The following is a 20519-nucleotide window of genomic DNA, read 5'->3' on the forward strand; positions in this document are numbered from 1 at the left end:
CAGAAAAAATGCTGCAGAATGGAATGGGTTAACTAACAAATATACAACCAGTTGTTACAGACCAGAGGCTTTGGGGAATCAGTGTACATTTTTTGCCTTGATGTTCTCAGATCATCTTATTACATACTGAGGCCATGAGTTAGGTCTTTGCTTTGGGGCAGGGTGGGGCTCCCCCATCCTAAGCTTCTCGATGGTTCTGGCTACTTTGGTGGCAGCCAGGGACAGGGAGGTGACAGCAGGAGGGCATAGTGAGCACCAGTGATTCCCAGTTGAAGGGTTGCACTGTGTGGCAAGCTGACGGGAAGAACTGGCCGTTTCCGAACACTTGTTTTATTTATGACGTTCAGGCAAACAGGAAACAGAGCAGGGTCCGCTCTCAAAACTGCACACCTCGTGCAGCCCCCTTTTCTGACGACTGAAACATTCCTGCCTCCCCGGTTCAGTGGTCCTCTGTGGGTTACTCTGTAAAACAGAACCCATACCACAGGAGAGGGCATTCCATGTAGGGAATTACTTACGCAGAGGATGAAAGACGGGGGAAGAAAAAAGCAGAGAGGGCAAAATGGTGGTGCTGGAGACAACCCAACCCAGCGATCAGCAGTGGTGGGAAGCCGCTCCCACCCCCAGGGCTGGAAGGACTCAAACAAGGTGGAGCCTCTACCAGAGGATCCACCATCCGGTGCAGAGCCCAGGAGCTCGACTGCTGGTGGGAGTGGAGACCACAGTGCAACTGGTGTGTATTCACGCCTGTCACACTAAGTGTGGTGTCACTTGCATCCTGTTCACCTACTTCTGATTCAGTACCTGCTTCCCCACCAACAAAACAGTAGTATGGGGCTTCCCTGGTGGCGCAGTGGTTGAGAGTCAGCCTGCCGATGCAGGGGACACGGGTTCGTGCCCCGGTCCGGGAAGATCCCACATGCCGTGGAGCGGCTGGGCCCATGAGCCATGGCCACTGAGCCTGCGCGTCCGGAGCCTGTGCTCCGCAACGGGAGAGGCCACAACAGTGAGAGGTCCGTGTACCGCAAAACAAAAACAAAAACAAAAACAAAACAGTAGTATGTTCCCAAATAAATAAAAATATACCCCCTTAGCTTTCGCACGTGGAAACTCTAACAAGGTACCTTATCTGACCTGATAGTTTCTCCTACCTGAATATTGTAGATTTACTTCCTGCCTGGTATTTCTCATCATAATACACTCGAAGCCTTTATGAAAAGCACCATTAAACTTCCATTACGATGGCAACTCTTTGTGGATGGTAACACGTACTTTGTATGAAACATTAACAAAATCTCTTATACCAAACTATGCAGCATTATAAAATGAGCTGTTTCGTTCTTCTTGCAAGAACGTAATAACATGCTCTCAGACTTCTGTGTAACTTGCAGTGTAGCACAGAACATCCTATTCTGTTGTCCTGGCCTTGCCTATGGAAGGCTGTGCCCTGTGCTGGGTCATTAGTAATTAGGGCCTCTCAGGTTAGGTCCTGGGTGAAAGAGCCCTCAGGAGGGGGCGTGGCACAGACCTTGGGGATTTTTGGAGAGAAGCGGAGTCTGAATGAATCCCCCGCTGGGTTGGGAGGCTGGAGGTAGACATGAGCTTTCTAAGCTGCTCCGCTTTACAGCCAGGTGGGCAGGTGGCAGAAGGTTTCAGGGACCCAGGTCTCATTCATGAAATGATGGGACTTGGTCTCAGTCTTTAAGGTTTAAAATAAATGGTCCTGTGGGAGCCTCCAAGGGACAGGGATTTCAAACTGTGTCTGGCAGCCGAGTGGGGCTCAGCTGATGATCCTGTGGAATCCGCATGCCCTGAGCCTGGATAACCAGGAGAGGACAGGCTTCAGTACCATGGGCTGTCGAGTGCTGCCCCCTTCTGGTCACGCCAGAGCAGTGCCCGATCCTGAAGCCTGAACAGGGAGGGAACTCCGTGTCTGGTCCTGGCACACTGTGAGGTGTGGTGACAGGGAGCTGATGTTTGTAAGTGGCCCACTATTGTGTCGTCTTAACTGAGTGAAAAGTGGTAAAATAAGAACCCTAAGTGTCAGAGAAGAAGAAGTGGAGAAGCTTAAATGTTTCTCATGTATTAAAGTCTAGGTTCTTATTGATAGATTTGTAATTCCTATAACATCTGGGGCTAGTGTTTTGGTGATGAAGAGCCTCAAGCCTGAACAGGGAGGGAAATCCATGTTCTTTGCCCTGACAAACTGAAGGGCTACGGCAGGAAGCTGTGTTTGTAGGTGGCTCATTATCGTGCAGTCACAACTGAGTGAAAAGTAGCAAAATAAGAATCCAAGTGTTAATCAAAAAGAAAGGAGTGGAGTAGCTTTAAAAAAATGTCTCGTGTTAAAATATGGGGCTAGTTATTTTGATGATTAAAAATAATTATTTTTTCAGTAGCTGCCAATATCTATAATCAGTTCAGTTCTTTCCAGAGAAATTTTCCATTTAGAACATTATCCAGACTTCTTATCCAGACCCTGTGCTTTTATTAGTCTTTTGGGCATTTTACTTAATCACACATAACCACTTTTTTTTTTTTAACATTAGCAGTTAAGATTTTTTTTTTTAAACACTTAGTATATGTAAAGAAATACACATACCCCTAAGTCTCTTTATGATAGAATTTACAGTTTGTTCAAGAACATGACCTGTGATGGGTACTTTTCCTTCTCCTTTGTGTTGGATTGTTTGCTGTGACATGTACCTCCATGGTTTGTTTTTGTTTTTTTACATTAGAAGTACTTTGTTGTCCCTATTTACCCAGAATAGGTAATGCATGTAAGAGGTACAAAATTGAGGCTTTATCACTCTAACCTACTGTGTTATACATGATCCCCGTGCCCCCTCCTTTTTTTTTGGTTGTTGGTGTTAAATTGAATCTCTGGTGAAATTGGAGCCTTGACTGCCATTTACGTGACTTTATGTATCAAGAGCAACTTTATCATATAAAGTGCCCCGTTGCTTGCTGACCATTACTGAGATTCATTCTTTATCAAGTGAAAATAAAGAGATGAGTGGAGATGTCAAATTATTAGTAGAGGCCCAGGCATGATATGTACTTACGCTGCCACCCTGTGGAGAGTAGTGAAGTAAACAGCACCAGTGGCCCTAATGAAAACTTACAAATGATTAAAAACCTCCCATACTGGATATTCTATTAATTATATTATATTAATAAGCTAGTGTGCATCATGGAATTTGCATTTCGAGGAGGGGCCTTGTCATTTGAACTACTTAAATTCTGTGGGTGTCTAGAGCTGTGTCCGTATGAAAATCTGGCAAAAGAAGTAGACTTCCTAAAGGCAACTAAAGCTGTTTCAAAGGTGTTTTTTGATGAAAAGGCCCCCAGGACTCACTATCTTAAAATAGGAAGGACGAAAATGTGGGTTATATTAGCATATCAATGACTTACATTATTTTCTCTACTTTCTGAAGTTCGCTTTTTTATTTGATTGAAATGAACCGTTTTGTAAACTTAAATTTGCAGGCATCAGAAACCCCAACTCTACAAGGCCTTTCCTTTACTGTGAGACCCGGTGAGCTGTTAGCTGTGGTCGGACCTGTAGGAGCAGGAAAGGTAAGTTATGATGCCTTTCGGCAGCTTGATGCAGTGCCGCAGCCCCTGTGAAATTTTCAGAGTCGAGCCCAGAGCTGTAGGTAACACAGTTTGAATTGGGTATATCTCAAACAGCATTTCTCTGTTCCATGGAACATTAGTTTTGCAAGAAGGTTGCATGTCCAAATAAACGTGGATAAATGCCCATTGCGTTTTCCGTCCTAGTGCTTCATGTTACACAGTTGGGAACTGCTTGTCGGGACTTTGGACGTCTCAGTGAAGGAAATGATTTATGTGACAGCTGTTCAGGACAGAATGAAGCAATGGGGACTTCTTTCTGTCACAGTGGTCCCTCCAGGAGGTCTGGAGGTTGTAATGGCTCTTCCGGGAAGCTTTGAGCATTTCTTCATGTGACTTGACTTGGTCCCGTCAGTGCACGTGTAGTGAATGTGCAGCCATGTGCTGGAGCTAAAGGTACAGACGTGAGCAAGACGCAGACACCTCTGCCCTCCAGAGGCAACCAGGTTCTGGGGCGAGACAGATACGCAGGCAGATTATTTCAGCCCAGTGTGGTGAGCGCTGTGATGCTGTGGACACAGACACGCCACGTCTGTGTGTTGTAAAGATTTGAAGGACATGTGCACATGCACTTGGTCTGAAACAACAAAATACAGGAACCTAAACGTGGGATATGTACACGATTTAATGATTTAATTTATGATGGAGTTCTGCTCTTTGGACACGACTCACTTCAGAGTTTTTTAAAAAAAATAATCATCTTTCGATCTATTATTCATAGAAAGCTTTATTTAAGAACAAGTGTTTGTCAAGTAAGGGATACCCGGATGCAGGAACAAGTGCACTAAGCATCAGATACATGAAACTACACATCCTGCTGGGCTGCTCTGCTAGTTAAGGATGTTCAACATTCTAACTTAGTCTTTGCTGAGTAGAGCACTTCAGTTGCGGGAAACTCTTGGGCAGTTTAGATTGTCATACTATTATATTAATATTCCTTATCAGTCATTAGTGTACATTGACCAGTAGTGTTATTTTCAATTTTTTTGTCTCAGCGGCCACAGCTGTACTTTATCCTCTTTTAAAGGAAAGGGTCCTATCGTTTATCAAGCGCCCAGGGTGGGGACAGGTGTTCTGCGGGCGTGTCCGTCCTGAGTGCCGCCTGTTCACGCGTGTGTGTTGCCATCTGTTTCAGTCGTCACTGTTGAGTGCTGTGCTGGGGGAGCTGCCCCCGAGCCAGGGGCTGGTCAGCGTGCACGGGAGGATCGCGTACGTTTCTCAGCAGCCCTGGGTGTTTTCAGGAACTCTGAGGAGTAATATTCTATTTGGGAAGAAATATGAAAAAGAACGATATGAAAAAGTAATAAAGGCTTGTGCTTTGAAAAAGGTGAGTCGTGACTTTTGAGTTACATATACTCACATTTCAAATGATGATGGTGTTGGTTTAAACTACAAGGTTTGTTAAAAGATCTTTTAATGTTGTTTAATGCTTTTAAGCTGGTCTTCTGGATGAACGTGTACACGTAGGCTACTGTTTGAATTCTGATGTGGTAACGACGCTCACAGAATGCCTTTTTGGGGGAGGGGACTGTTTCACTTTGTGAAGTTTCATTCACTTTTACCTTCTTTTTTTAATGCACAATTGCAAAAATTTGTAAAAATAGAGAGCACAGTATAACGAAGACTCATGAACCCACCCCCAGCTTCAGCCAGGATCAGCTCGTGGCCAGTCTTGCTGCATCTTTACCCCTGCCCACTGCCAGCCCCACTCCCACCCCAAGTTATTCTGAAGCAGATCCTAGACCTCAGATTAGTTCATCTGTAAACACTTCACTAGTTTTCTCTAAAAGACCTTTGGAGAGGGGTGGGATAGGGAGGGTGGGAGGGAGGGAGATGCAAGAGGGAAGAGATATGGGAACATATGTATATGTATGGCTGATTCACTTTGTTATCAAGCAGAAACTAACACACCATTGTAAAGCAATTATACTCCAATAAAGATGTAAACAAACAAAAAAAATTACCACATTATTACACCTGAAAAGTAACCTGAATTTCCTGAATATCATCAGTGTTCTTGTCAGTGTTTACATGTTGTTAATCATCTCACTGGGAAATTTCTTTAACCATTGGCTTGAATCAGGCTCCACATGAGGTCTGCCCCCTGCACTTGGTTGATGCCTTCGTGGTCCCTTTCATTCTCTAGGTTTCCCTCTCTGCTTCGCTTTTGACTTGTAATTTATTATTTAAAGAAAAAGTAATGCTTTAACCTTTCTTCTTAATACAGCCTATTTTCAGTGGGGGAGAGATTGTTTTCAGAAATGGCATTGAATTTCAGAGAAAATGGAAAATGAAACATTTCTCTGTACATGGGGATTTAAATGAAATTAGTGAATCAGTTATGCAAACTGAACTTAGCTAGTAGGATAATATAATTTAGTGAAACAAAAGAAAAAATGTAAATACTGATAAATGCTATGTTATTCTCTTTGGTTATAAAAATCTGAATAATAGCGTTAAAGAGCTCTCCCCGGGGTCTGGTCAGAGCAGTCTGGACATAGTATTGTTCTTTTATACTGTGAGGAAAAGGCTGGGGCAGGTTTTCAAAGGTGTGGTGTTAAAGGCCTGCGTGGAAATAGTTATTCTGCTTGAACAATGGCTTGAACATCACAGACTGTGTTAGATGAGTAGCATTTGATGATGTTCTGGACACAACACAATTGTTTGCTTGTTTAACGGGCTTCTGTTTCTTTCTTGTGAGTTATGGGTAATGGGAGATTTTTCGTTGACAGAAATGAAGTAAAGTTGACAGTAATGAGGTAGATTTTTAAAAAAAATGATATACGAAAAGGGGAAATGCAAGCGTAAAACAGTAAGAAAAATAGCTGTCATTTATTCAGAGTCCATGTGGAAGTCATTTTTCTGTTTGTCACTCACGTGCAAGCACACATTACAAGGTGTATGAGTTATTAGTCTTTTACAAGGACCTTTGATGTTACCATCCTCATTTTATAGTTAGTAAAACTGAGGCTTGAGAGATGGAATGCCTCACCTCTACATTTGCAGCTCAGGTTTAAGACCCAAGGGGGTCAGTGCTTTACCCCAGCCCCGTGGGGTGATGGGACCAGTAACTCGGGCCATGTTCTGGGGCTTCACCCACCCTCGGGTGTCCCTGCGGCACAGACTCTGGTGGGAAGGGGCCCCTGCGGGATTGGGCTGCACAGCGATTCTTCTGCACGTGACGTGAGGTTTCTAAACACGGACTGCCCTCCTGTTGTGCTGCGTGGTCGGGATGTAGATTTGGGGCCCTCGTGCCCATTCCCTCCTTGACAGGAGGGGAGGCCCAGGGCGGAGAAGGAGCGCAGAGCGGAGTCCTGGCCCCGGCTTCGTCACTTGCCTGCTGTCACTTTGGACACGTCCTGTTTCCTGCCTGGGCCTCTGACGTCTCTGCAGCAAAATGAGGGCGTTGGGTCAGAGGGTTTCTGAGAGGTTTTGCTGCTGCTCTGAAATGGAATCCATGTGTCCGTGAATGGGCATAAGACCGTCACAGGTAATATTGGTGTCGTGGAATTATTTTGACCTGTAGATACAGAGACTGCATGTGTAGTAGGGAAAAGAAGTGTGGTCTTTGGAGAGAAATGGTCCTGAGTAGTAATTTCAGGTGTTTCTCTGTTTCCTTTTTATAAAATGAGGGCGAGGTATGGGTTTATTGTAAAGAGAAAGGCAACATTTGTAAAATGCAAACCTGCCAGGTTTTCAGTAAATACATACATGGAAACAAAAATAATAAAGATTTCTCTTTATGGGTGGTTCCCATAAAATAGGAAAAAGCAGCATTTCTTTTATTACATATCTTAATAATTAGATGCTTTATACTAGATCTAATTGAAGTACGTGTTTAAGTTCATTGAGCCGAAGACATATCTGTAGTTAAAATATAAAGTAATCACACTTGGCAACGTCGAATTAAGCTGGAGCCATATTCAAAGTGACCCCATAGGGAGTTATACAACACAGTGTAGGGAACAACCTAATAATGTTTGGCCTGCTGTAGGAATCGTGTTTAAACTGCAAGGCTTAGGAGACAGAAGGCTCAGGGAATGAGTTTCAGTTTCTCTATTTAGTAGGGAAAAAACCATGTGATTTCGGCTGTTTTTCTGAACCTTACCTGGCCTCAGTCTCATCATCTTTAAAATGGAAATCATAGTGCTATCGGCCAAATGGATTTAAAGCTGTGATGAAAGGCAGTTTTACATGGTTTGACTCTGGAACCCAGCCCTCCTCGGCCAGGGGCTCACGTCAGGTCCCCATTAAATATTTTAACGGTCTGTTCCATGTTTGTACACTAAGTCTCCAGCATCCCTAAAGGGCCCTTGATGTGCTTCTGGACAGATGGCATCCAACCAGCGTCGCCATTTCCTAGTTTTCCCGTAGTTTGTGTGTCTGCTTTTCATTGAAAATTGGTGAATAAGAATACCTTCCTGTCAGTGGGAGGAATTGTAATATATGATGAACTCAGGCTTTTCCCCTGTAACCTAATCAGAAAATGGTGGCTGGGAAATCAGCCTGACTTGGATTTTACTTCAAATCGTCTAAAATGTTTTCCCATTTGTGGCTGGTCCTTAAATAGATTGCAGAGCTAACAGCACACTTGAAGTCCTCCTACCAGACTTGGAGAGAGAGCCTGTTTCTTATGCCCTAACTGTGCTCGAGTGGATCTAAGTGCCTTTTCTAAAACATGGTTCAGATTGCTGCACTACAGTGTGGTGCTGTTTTGAGAAGAAAACCAAAACAGCATAAAATGTAGGCATAAAAACTAAGCAGAACAGTTTGCAAGGAGTGTCATCAGTGAAACAGAGGCCAAGTAAACTCTGTGTGTGTGTGTGTGTGTGTGTAAGGCTGGGAATGTATCTTAAAACAGCTTATTGTATCTCAGGAAAACCAAAAGCAAGCGATGGTAGTAAAGAATTAAGGTGAAGAAATGATGAATTTTCATGACAGAGCAATTGCTGCCTTTCATTTGATGTTCCACATTTAAGCTTTGAGTGTACAGGGAACCTGTGTGTGCCTGTGTGTCTTTGTGGCTGTCAGGGAGGGTTATGATGGGGATAGTCTCTTTCTTCTCCTTGTGGTCATGTGCTTTGCGTGTCATGATTCACACTGTGCGTGGGTTTTCACTGTTGACCTGATGAGAAAATAGGCCTCAATCACCAGTGGCAAGTTACAATCCCTTCACATCCTTATTCCATTTATGGAGGGTGTTTGTACACTTGTTTTGATTGTCCCAGGATCCTTGAGTTTAGTGATTCTTGTTTCTGCAGCACATTTCTGTAGAAGTTGAAAATGAGACTTAGGGATTTCAAAGGACTAGTTTATCATGGAGATCCCAGTGTGCCACTAGTTCTCTCCCCAGATTTGCTGAAGTAGAGACCAAGAAATGAGGGGCTTCATCTGTAGAAAGGTAGTCTGTGTATCCTAGGTTCATGCCTGAGGGGTTTAGTAGAAAACAAACTCTCTGCAAACTCTGCTTGTCTATGCCAGGATCTGTCAGATGATAATTATAGGCAATCTAAATCTAAGCCCCTCCACCCTCCAACAGATCTACTCAAACCCCCTGTGAACAGAGCCCTTCTCGACCCCAGTAGTGACTCACTTTCTCTCCTTTACTCCCTATCCCCCTAAGCCGGCTTCCTTTTTCTTCTAGTTCTTAGTTCTTGCACTCATGGCAATTTTCCATCTCCCATCACGGAAAGAAACTCTAGGGACTTTGTTTCCTCTTGGCTGAATTCCTTGTGCCCAGAACAGTGCCTGGCATATAGTCGATCCTCAATAAATGTGTGTCAAAATAGTCAACTGCCTAAATGCTGTGAAAAGCTACAGAATGAAAAAAAATGAAAAGCCCTGAGGTTTTTTTTTAATGTTTAAGGTTACAATTTAGTCACTATAAAATATACCCATTGCTGTTGATCACATACTTGTATAAAGAACTAATGCTAAAAAGGTTAGGATGGCAGGAGGAGAGCACATTTGAAATCTTTCTCTTTTTCCCCTTTTCTGTCTCCATGTAGGATTTACAGCTTTTGGAGGATGGAGACCTAACTGTGATAGGAGACCGGGGAACCACGCTGAGCGGAGGGCAGAAAGCCCGGGTCAACCTCGCGAGGTAAAGGGCGTTTCCGTTGCCATCCTGCCCCTCCCTCCCCCATGGCCCCTAGTGGACGTGAGCGCGCAGACCCCGCGCACCGGGTGGGCCTGTGTGAAGCAGGGTCTTGGCCCTTTTCCCTGGGCTCTTGGAATGAATCCTGATTTGTTGGACACCATCTTGATTCAAAGACGGGACCCGGGAAGCTGGGAGCGTTCTTCTCCTGACGTCTCTCTACGTTTCCTAGAGCCGTGTATCAGGATGCAGACATCTACCTCCTGGACGATCCGCTCAGCGCAGTAGATGCAGAAGTGAGCAGGCACCTGTTCGAACTGTGAGTTTGCTCCTGTTTTCTGTCATTTCTGCTTTCCAAGAGCCCCGTGGAGATCAGGGAAGAGAGCTCAGGAAAGCGCTTGTGCTTCAGGAGACTTGGCTTGTTCTGCACTGGGGTCTGCTCTCCCCTCCCTTCCCTCCACGGAAGATCCATCCTAGAGAAATTTGCATCATGATGAGGTCAAGACAGGAAAATGCAGAAGGAGCTTCCAGGGTGTGGAGGCCAGTGGAGGCCATGCTTTAGGCAGTAGAGGAGCAGGTGGCAGATCTCCCTGCTGCTTGCGGTTAATCACCAGACACTGGATGGATCCGGATCCCAGCAGTAAGAAAGACGGTGTATGGATTTCAAATCGGAGAGTGGGACTCGGTAACCTGGTACTTGGCTGCCGGTCCTTTTCCTCCATCATTTGTTGAAGGCACGTCAGAAGTGAAGTGTCCAGTACTGACATAGGGCTTCCATGGAAAGGCCTAGTTGGTTTATGCTTATTATTGGATCGGTTTGGAAATACTTAATAAAGTCTAGAATTTAAGAATGACTTTTTTTCCACCTCAGAGTATGACTTCAAATATTTAACATTGCTTCATGGGTGCTTACTAGAACTAATACTTAGACCCACATTGTAGGGTTAAGTTGGATTTCAAACTCGGTATCTAATACCTGGCTGAAATACTGACTTTCACTTTGAGTTTCTGGAATGTGTTGTCAGGGGCTCTTGTTTGGCCACGGAATCCCTGAAGCAGAACAGCTCTGATGCTTTTCTGTGTATAATGTGTCCTAACACACGCTGACTGAAGCCTCTATGGAGTCTAGACTGGCCTCTTCGAAAGCCTTGTGAACTTGCTTTTTGTGAAACGGCACCCACACCTACCCCACGGGTAGTTGCCTTGCTGTTGTGCACCTTGTTAAAGCCAGCGAGCCCTTCCAGCTGCACTTATTAAAGCCCTGCTGTGTGCACTGAGATCCATGCCCTTACAGATGTTGCACACAACCTCTTAGTGTACAGAGGAGAACAGTGAGCCAGGAGGGGGGAAGGACCCACACGGGGCAGGATAAGGGAGACTGAGACGTTCAGCTCTCATTTCTGCCTCTAAGGAATCTGTCTCTATGGAGCTTGTTAAGACGGATGCCTGGGAAAAGTTCAGCAGAGTCGCGGTCTAGAGGGTTTGGATATAGGATGGTAAATGCTAAGTGGAAGTAGAAGTGGGCAGCTATAGGCTTTCAGGTGAAGTTGGAAAGCTCCCTGTGCACTGGCCTTAGCGGGAAGTGCCCTGTGGGTTTGCAGGCTGGAGGGGTTTGTGGAGGCTGAGCATAGGATTCAGTTCCTTTTGCTAAATAGGAAGATTAGAAGCAAAGGTGGACACTGAGAATAGGATTCAGTTCCTTTTGCTAAATGGGAAGAAGCAAGGCTGTGAGAACAGCAGCAGGCACGTCCTTGCCTGGAGGATGCGGGTTGTACGGCAGAGAGAAGCAATTTGAAATTCTCGCTGTCAGTTCCTCTTAGTTTGCTAGGGCTCTGTCTGTCCAGGGTGCTCTCACAGGAGACCATAGACTGGGCAGCTAAGAAATAACAGAAGTTTATCTCTCACAGTTCTGAAAGCTGGGAAAGCCCAAGGTCAAGGTGCTGTCAGATTTGGTGTCTGGTGAGGGCCCGATTCCTGTGTCTTCACGTGGCAGAAGGGGTGAGGGAGCCGTGTGGGTTCCTTATATAAGGGCACTAATCCCGTTCATGCAGGCTCTGCCCTCATGACCTAATCACCTCCCAACGGCCCCATATCTAGTACCTTCACTATGGGGATTGGGTTTCAGCATATGAATTTTGAGGGAAAAAACAGTCAGTCTATAGCAGCCTGTTATACGGTGAAGGCTGGAAGGTCAAGATCAAGGTGTGGGCAGGTTTGATCAAGGTGTGGGCTGCTGAGACCTCTCTTCCTGACTTCCGACGGCATCCTCCTCGCCGTGTCCTCTCGCTGTGTCCGCACGTGGTCTGTTCTCTGTCCACGTGCCCTGCTCTTAGGTGTTGGGCTCCTCTGTTTCTGAGGACCCCAGTCAGATTGGATCAGGCCCCGTGTAATTAAGGATAACAATTATTTCTTTAAAGGCCCTGTCACCAGATACTAAGGTACTGGTGAATAATGTGTCAACATGAATTTTTTGGGGGAAAAACTTCATTCACAGCAAGTCCTAAGTAGCATAGTAAAGAGGCTTTCGCACAGTCAGCAGTGTGAGAGAGAGACGGGTGAGGCAGCCCTGAGCTCTGGATACTGGGAGCTGGGATTCCACATCCACTAAGCAGGGGTCATTGGCGGGTTCCACCAAAGTCTGTATGTAACTTGTGCTTAGTTTTGGGGTGGTGAAAGAGCTCTGGAGATCGATGGTGGTGATGGCTGCACGGCAGTGTGAACGTACTTAATGCTACTGAGCTGTATGCTTAAAAATAGTTGAAATGGCAAAATTTACGTTATGTATATTTTACCACAATACAAAAAAGTGCACAAGTAGCACTGAATCTTTCAGAACACAAGAGCAGGGCAGCCGACACGTGGCATGGCCTCCAGCTCTCTGATCTGACCTCCTTTTCCCACCGTCTCCTGATCATGAGTTGATGAATTTTCCCTTAGAGAAGTGCCTTGTGGCTTGTCATGGGTTCAGTGAAAGGGCGCTAGTGCTGTGACCGAGGTTCCCCACCCCTGTCCTCCTGGCATCACGGGCAGTTCAGCCTCCCTGTTCCCAGGGTTCTGACCACAGAAGTTCTCCGAAGTTCTCCCAATTTCTCCTTCCAGCACAGGAGGTGTTTAGAGCTGTTGGGTTTAATGACCTTGGATGTACACTTGATAGAAGCAGCCTTGTTCAGACTGTTGTTTGCTAATCAGAACCACATTCTCTGGGGAAACTTAGGGCAGGGAGCACGAATGCAATTTAGGAAATCACTCAGCAGCAACTGGAGAATGTTCTCAACGAGTTAGAAAATTGGATGGAACAGTTTGCTATGAAAGATGGTGGTCGTGTCCAAGCTTAGTAATGGGGAGTGTTTTGTATTAAAAGTGAGCGAATCGCACTTCTACTTGCCCTTAACAGTTTCCCTGAGTCATGAATCTATAGCCGAGGTTGTTAAGGTTTGTGAATTTTCCAACTATACGTTGTAAACCTTAAGTGGATTCTCTCACCTACGGAAGGTCAGAGCCTTAGGTGAACTGATGCAGTCTCACCTGTGTCCAGCTGTGGATCCCGTTTTGGTTCAGAGAGCCCCACACCTCCAGACCCCCCGGCTCCTGCGTCACCAGCTCTCGGGTCTGTCCTGGTCAGGTGCCCACGCTGCTGTCCACACAGTTCACCCTCCCTGCTGCAGCCCTTCACAGACTCCCCTCCTGTTCAGGCTGCAGCTCCAGGTCCTCAAACGGAGAACGAGCTTCTTTGCCATCTGCCCCCATCAGCCTTTCCAGCTGGTCCTCACACCCACTCGGCCTTCCAGCCGTGCTGGCTTTGTGAGGGGCCCTTTCTCTCACCTGTCTGTCTGTCTGTAGATACGGCTCCTTCTGTGCCAGAGCCCCTGCCTTTCCCTCCTGTTCCTTCAGGGGGAGCCTGTGCCCTTCTGTCTTCCCGCAGCCCTCAGTGGGTTGCACTTGACCATTTATCAGTCCTCCCCACCCGCTATAAGCTGTGAATGCATGAAGGTTCCTTAGCCTAGTATGTTCTGTCCCAGGACCCTTGGACCCGCTGTACCTTTTTCCAGGATGTTTTCCCCCAGATAGTCTCAGGGCTCCCGTGTCACCCCCATCTAAGACCGCAGCCCCCCTTGCTGTTCCTTCAGAGCACACATCACGGCCCAATGGTGCATTTTCTATACTTGTTTAGTGTGTCCTGTACACGGTGCTGAGTAGTGTCTGCTTTCTTCACCTGTGGATGTATGCTCGACAGTTAAGACTGTGCCTGGTATCTCACCAAAGCCTGTCTAATGAATGAATGTAGATGGGTGCTCTTTTTCATTCTTATTTGATTCACTCTGCTACGGGATGTATCCCCTGTTAACACAGCCCTTATATAGGAATATATATAGTATTATAGGATTAACACAGCCCTTATATAGGAATAATGCTTAAAGAACTCATCCCTGAATCAATTTTTTTTTAATGGTATGTCTTGGAAATCTTTACTCTTAAAAACTTGGAAGATAGATTATTTTCCTAGAGATTTGGATTAAAAGTCTTAATTAGGAATAAATTTGTAGCCATCAAATGATCACTTTATTGTAATTATTTATATTACCTTTTCTGTGATGGAATTACAGGAAGAAAACATTCTAAAACTTTTGGGTAGCTCTGTCTTGGACATGGCAGCCCATTAGATTTGATTAACATCTGCCTTCAGTGGTTATTGACAGATAATTTTGAATTTAGGAGAAACAATTCCATTAAAAGCTTTAGCGCTAAGTCTGAAAAGGTGTTTACTTGGTCAAGAAATTTAGTACAAAATCTGAACTAAGACATGTCAAAAGGTAAAAGTAAGTCCGTTTGGACATAATGAAGCACTGGTGTCTGTCTACATCCTGGAATCCTGCTTTTGATCACAGACCCAGTGTCCAGCATGTCCCCTTAGGACTTTTCTGTCCTGAGTCCAGAGCACATGACTGCTCGTGGGTTAGGAGAAGTGCAGGAGGGGCTGACGTGTACTGAGCGGATTGGTGGTTTGATTTCTCAGAATATGTGGGTGAGTTTTCATTGGCCTTGTTTTGAGATGAAGACACTGAGGTTTTTAGTAGCTTGTCCGACGCTGTCAGGCTCATGAGAGGGATTGAGCTGCGGTCTGCTGCCTCCAGACTCTGCATCTGGCTCACTCAGCAGGCTGAGCTGTGGCCCAGGTCCCTGAGATTTGCTCTGCGAGGGGCTCGGGCACCCAGAGTACATGCCTGGAGCCCTGCCCGTGGTCACTGGGGCCCTGGATCCGGCTACTCGCTTCCCCAGAGGGGTTGTAGACCCCTATGGGATGAGCCTGGGGCTGAGTCCCTAGGGGTCTGCATTTAAAATGTGGAGCAGTTTGAGGGGTTACTGCAAAAAAAAACTCTGAAGTTTGAATACTTGAGGGGATTTTGGCTAAGAGAATTGGCGTGGGTTGAGCCACTGGATGACTTCCACTGTGATGTGGACCGTTTGGAGTCTCATCTTTCATTTTCACATACAGAAAGTTTTCAGTGCAAATGAAATAAGATTTACTTCCTGGATGAGACTGGGAGTTTTGTAGAGACTGATCAAGGCCATGATAGCATTTGTTTTCAATCTAATGTTATTTGGGAAGAAATGTCTACAAAATGCAGTCTGGCTAACGTTACTGAGAAGCTATGACTTTTTTAGGGGGTTAATATGTACATCATAAACAATCACCTAGGAAACTGTCTACGAAAAATGTGTACATTTTTATATGACATAGATCACTCTTCTCCCATTCTCAACATAGGTATAAAATAATTAGTATTTTAATTCAGTCAACTTTTGGAATCTCAGTTTTACTCCATTGTTTTTCATCGTGAACTCTGTAAATAATTGTTAAGATCAGTTTTAGGAAAAACAACTTAACAGTTGGTGCATCTTTCACTGGACTGCTTTTTAGAATTTTTTAGTGGAGCTAGATTCAAACTTGCTGCTGATTTGAGGACCTAGTTGAATTGATTGATTTATATTTGTATTTAATTTGTATTCATACTGGTGTTTGAAGTAGAGAACTTTGACTGCTGTCTTGTCTTTTTCTCATTATGTTTTCAAATTCTGTTTCCAATTTGGAGCACCTCCACTAATGTGCTTTTGCATGCTGTACCTTTTACATTTGTAGGTGTATTTGTCAAGCCTTGTATCAGAAGATCACAATCTTAGTGACACATCAGTTGCAGTACCTAAAAGCTGCAAGTCAGATTCTGATATTGAAAGATGTAAGTAATTTCTAAAAGTCTGTGGAAATTGCTAGCACCTAGTTTTGTTGAAGGCCAGCCCTCCCTGCAGGTCACTCTCCTTGGATTCTTCGTAAACGCCCTTTTCTGCCTCAGTTTTACGCCCCCCTTTTCTCAGAGCCAGTATCCATGACTTTGAGGATGAATCCAAAGACCTTAGAAATATCACTGTTACACTCTAAGCCACATAAACCCTACACTGTATAAAAGCGCTACTGCAGAGTTGCTGAATTATCAGTGTTGTTGTGAAAATTGTTAAGGATAATGATGCTATTTGATTTAGAACTTTTTATTTTCCCCTTCCACAACCTAAATCAAAGTGTATTATTTGGAAATTAGAGATACTGAGACATGTTTTTATCCACCTGTTTGTTATACAGTTTGCCTAAAGAGCATCTTTCATTAATACCGAAATGGGTAACCGAGCACCCCCAGTTAGAGATGCCCACTCTGCTGGTTTACCCAGTTGCTTTGTCTCATTGCTCAGATCGTTTTATGTGTCTGATACGTGTGAGATCGTGTGCAGTAGTAGGACAAAGCCCTGCCTTCCCAGGGCTCCCATTCTTACGGGGACAGATGTGATGAAAGAGGGGGTGGGGCTGATATCCTGGCTTCCTCCCTGAGGAGCTGGTGCCTCTTGGGCCTGAGTGACATGAAGGTGAGGCCATCCAGGCACCTGGGGGAAGGGGGTCCTAAGGAAGGAGCTGAGCTGGCAGGTTGGAGGAATGGCAGGATGGCCAGCGTGTCTGAGGAGAGTGAGCAGGGGGACGTGGAGGACGCTGGTCTCTGAGCAGTCGGCCGCGGGCCAGGAAGTGGGATGGAAGCTGCTGGGTGGTCCAGAGCAGGGGAGTGATGTGGTCTGAGGTGGGATTTAAAAGATTCCTCCAGTGTTTGCTGGATGGGCAACGGCAGAAACAGAAGTCTTGGTATTGTTAAGAAGATTCTAGAGCTGCCATAACAAACTACTGAAGACTAGGGGGCTTAAAACAACAGCAATATATCTTCTCACTGTTCTGGAGGCTGCACGTCCCAAATCAAGGTGCTGGCAGGGCCGTGCGCTCCCTGAAGGCTCTAGGGGAGAATCCTCCCTTCCAGCTTCTGGGGTTCACCGGCCTTCCTTGTGGTTCCTTGGCTTCCAGCTGCAGCACTGTGGTGTCTGCCTCCAATGTCACGTGGCCATTGTCCCTGTGTCTGTCTTAGGCTCTTCTCTTCTCATAAGGACATCGGTTGTATTGGATTTAAGGCATCCGTACTCCAGTATGACGCCATCTTTCCTTCATTACGTGTACAAAGAAGCTGTACCCAAATAAGGTCATGTTCAGAGGTGTCATGTTTAGGGCTTGAACATACCTTTTTGGGGGGCCACCATTCATTGAATGCACAACAACTCACGTGTTTGGGGGTTGAGTGGAGATTAATGAGAATTTTGCCGAGTCAGTGGTTGTTTTATGCTTCGCTGCTTGTTTGCCTGTGTTCCTCAGCACTTCCATCGTGAACCCTTGTCTGTCCCAATAGGCCTTCACTTATGAAATGAATTTCTGCCATAAAGAAGAGTATTAAAATGCAGATCCTCCATTCCTCCCTAAATGGGGGGCTCAGATTCTTCCAGCTTGAGAATAATCAATTTCATATGCAGAGACATGATGCTAGTGTGGTAACGCTCCAGCATTAGCAGTATTATGAGCACAGAATCGGTGATTGTCAGAGTAACCTGAATGACCAGAATAACCAGGGTGTGGATGTTTCAGGACCCCCTTATTGCTTGTTTGGAGGAGACCACCCTCAGCTTTAGTACTGTCAGAACAAGCAGTTGTCCGCTGGTGAGCACCCTTGGGTGAGTTGGGGTCCATCCTTACTGTTTGTCTGGTCCCTCTCTCACGGCAGAGAGGGGATGACTGCCTCCTTGTCCCTCCAGAATTATCAACGTTTGGCTGCAGAGTAAAATTGCTTTCTTTGTACCACTAGTCATTTCCCTGTGCATCTTACAGATAAGTAAGTAGAAAGTTGTAATTTCCTTAAAGAAGCTGTATGCATTTTGCTTCCCAAGTGGAACAAGAGAATATATCCTGAATAATTTTCTAGTTCGGCAGTGTCAGGTGGTACCCAAAGGCTTCACTGGGTTTCTCCCAGTGGCCCGCCTCGGGGGATAAGGTGAGAGGGGTACCAGCTGGGGTCCTGGCCCACCTTCTTCCATCTGTCTTGCCTTCACCAGAGCTGCCCTCCTTTGTTTAGTTTTTTTTTTTATTCTCTCATTTTAAAATTAGTTTTATATATATATGTATAAACTTTTTATTTAATATTGGAGTATAGACAGTGAACAATGTTGTGATAGTTTCAGACGCACAGCAAAGGGACTCAGCCATACTGCCTTAACCAGAGCTGCCCTCCTTTGTTTAGTTTTGCATCCTGGGATTTTCCATATTTTGTTTGCAACTGAATGAATCCGCTGTGTCTCTTTTTGTATGGTGAAAAAATAGAAATCTTCTGCGCATTATTTTATATAACTTTGTAAGTGAGGGAAACTGGACAATGATGTGTCACATGTGTTCAAAGAAAAGTATTAGACTGGTATAGTTGAAGCAGTTGCCTGATTTGGGGAAGACTGGATGCTTGTGATTGGTTGTTTGTTCCTAAGTTCTTTCTCAGACTAAAGTGCATTGGTTCTGGCTGAAGTTTTCGTTTGTGGCATGGGGTACCAAGGCATTAGAGCCATCCCAGTCTTAGGGCCTCCTTGTTTAGCTACTTTATCAGGTGGAATATTGAATTTTCTAACTTCTGCGTTTGTGGGGAGGTTGTAAAGACCATGAAGACGCCGCTCATGAGTTCTCTCAATTCCCGTGTTGTCTAAACAGACTATATTGATACTCCCACCAACATCTGTGCTTTTTGCTTCCCTGAAAATGCCCATGATAGTTACGTCGGTGGCCTGCATTTTAAATTCATGATCACACATTTCTTTCATATCCCCCAGGACCTAACGCAGGGTGTGGCAGAGAACAGAATGCTCAGTTCAGTTGAACTGAACTGGATTTGTTAACCAGAATTTCAGGTCTAAGGATCATTTTTTTTTAACAAAAATCATAATTTAAGATTAATTTACTTCTCTTGATTAGTATTTACATTATATTAGTATAGTCAAATGCAAATGCATTCCTTTCAAATTCTTTATTGCTCTTTTAGGGAGAAATGGTGCAGAAGGGGACTTACACTGAGTTCCTGAAATCTGGGATAGATTTTGGTTCCATTTTAAAGAAGGAGAATGAGGAGACTGAGCCATCTACAGTTCCAGGAACTCCAACTCTGAGGAATCGCACCTTTTCCGAGTCCTCAGTTTGGTCTCAACAGTCTTCCAGACCCTCGTTGAAAGATGCCGCTCCAGAGGACCAAGATGTGCGTTTGTCATCCTGCGACATGTCCTGGTCTGTCTGCTCTTGGTGGACTCATGGACCTTCAGGCTGCTCCGCTCATGACATCTTCGTTTGTCCCAAAGTAGATCCTAAGTTGCCTAGGCCTTATTCCGTGGAACTGGTAGAATTAAAAGATCATGGAGGGAGCAAGCCTGATTAGGGTTCTTCTTTGGGTGTAGGGTCGAGAATCTTACGGACTCCAGTAGTGGGTGTACTGCTGTGAATTCCAGGACGCATGTGATATTGACATTAGAACTCTTCATGTTACCATAGTTAAATCGTACTTGCTCTGGTAGACCCTGGCTTCCCTTATTCATCCAGAGGCTTAATTTGAAGACCCCCTCATACCCAGCCTGCTATGACTTACATTAAATCAGCTACTTTTCCTACGTGTTGGAGTGTTCTGGCAGTGCAGGTGACTGATGGTAGTATTTTTCCCCATTGTCAGATGGCCTGTGATAGGCCAAAGGTAGCATGTCCAAAGGACCTGACACATAGTAGACACTTTGGAGTTAGTTCTCGTCTTTCTTATCTTTCAAGACCGAGAACCACACCTTATCCACCTTGCATTTCCAGTGGCCAGCATGGAGCCCAGGACATCCATAGCCCATGTGACTCTATAATGTATTCTAAGTCCTCCAGACAGAAATGCACTAGATCTCCCTTAGAAACTTGCACAGGTATTCCTTGATATCCAATCCCTCACTATCCAAACCCGGGAGCCTGGGTGATTCTGATAAGAATTCAGATTAGTCACTCACATTCCAAACTCAGGAATCCCTCTCTGAAATTCAGGAACCAAATAGATTTGGATCATATGCTGTTCCCCTGCTATCCAAACTCACATGTCTCCAGCTCACAGTGTGAACTCAGTTTACCCTATTTAACTAATATTTTGAACCCACACTTTGTTTTATGTTTCTATAATTGAGTGACACAAATAAACTAGAGGGATACTTTAGCTACATAACATTTTGTATAATTATTTTGGAAAAAGCTTCTGCCTTTATACCTTAATCAGTTATGTTGTAAGTGGGCTATCAATCCTGGTGTTCTAATTTAAGCAAAGGTACCCAAGAACATGGTGCAAATGGTATTCCTTATCTCTAATAGAGTCCTAGAAGT

At 44.9% G+C, this 20519-nt stretch overlaps 1 protein-coding gene across 3 annotated transcripts in view; it reads left to right on the forward strand.

Moving 5' to 3' along the window:
- LOC307065002 (ATP-binding cassette sub-family C member 4) overlaps positions 1-20519 on the forward strand; it is a gene marked incomplete at both ends in the record, with an annotated part of 215197 nt that overhangs the window by 87230 nt on the left and 107448 nt on the right. For all 3 annotated transcript variants that reach the window (XM_079721739.1, XM_079721737.1, XM_079721738.1), the window contains 6 exons: positions 3490-3579; positions 4772-4963; positions 9645-9739; positions 9966-10052; positions 15873-15969; positions 19168-19377. In XM_079721739.1, coding sequence (XP_079577865.1) covers positions 3490-3579; positions 4772-4963; positions 9645-9739; positions 9966-10052; positions 15873-15969; positions 19168-19377 — 771 coding nt within the window. The remainder of the gene's footprint in view (positions 1-3489; positions 3580-4771; positions 4964-9644; positions 9740-9965; positions 10053-15872; positions 15970-19167; positions 19378-20519) is intronic.

The sequence above is a fragment of the Hyperoodon ampullatus genome (genome assembly GCF_949752795.1).
Source record: "Hyperoodon ampullatus genome assembly, chromosome: 16".
Classification (NCBI taxonomy): domain Eukaryota; kingdom Metazoa; phylum Chordata; class Mammalia; order Artiodactyla; family Ziphiidae; genus Hyperoodon; species Hyperoodon ampullatus.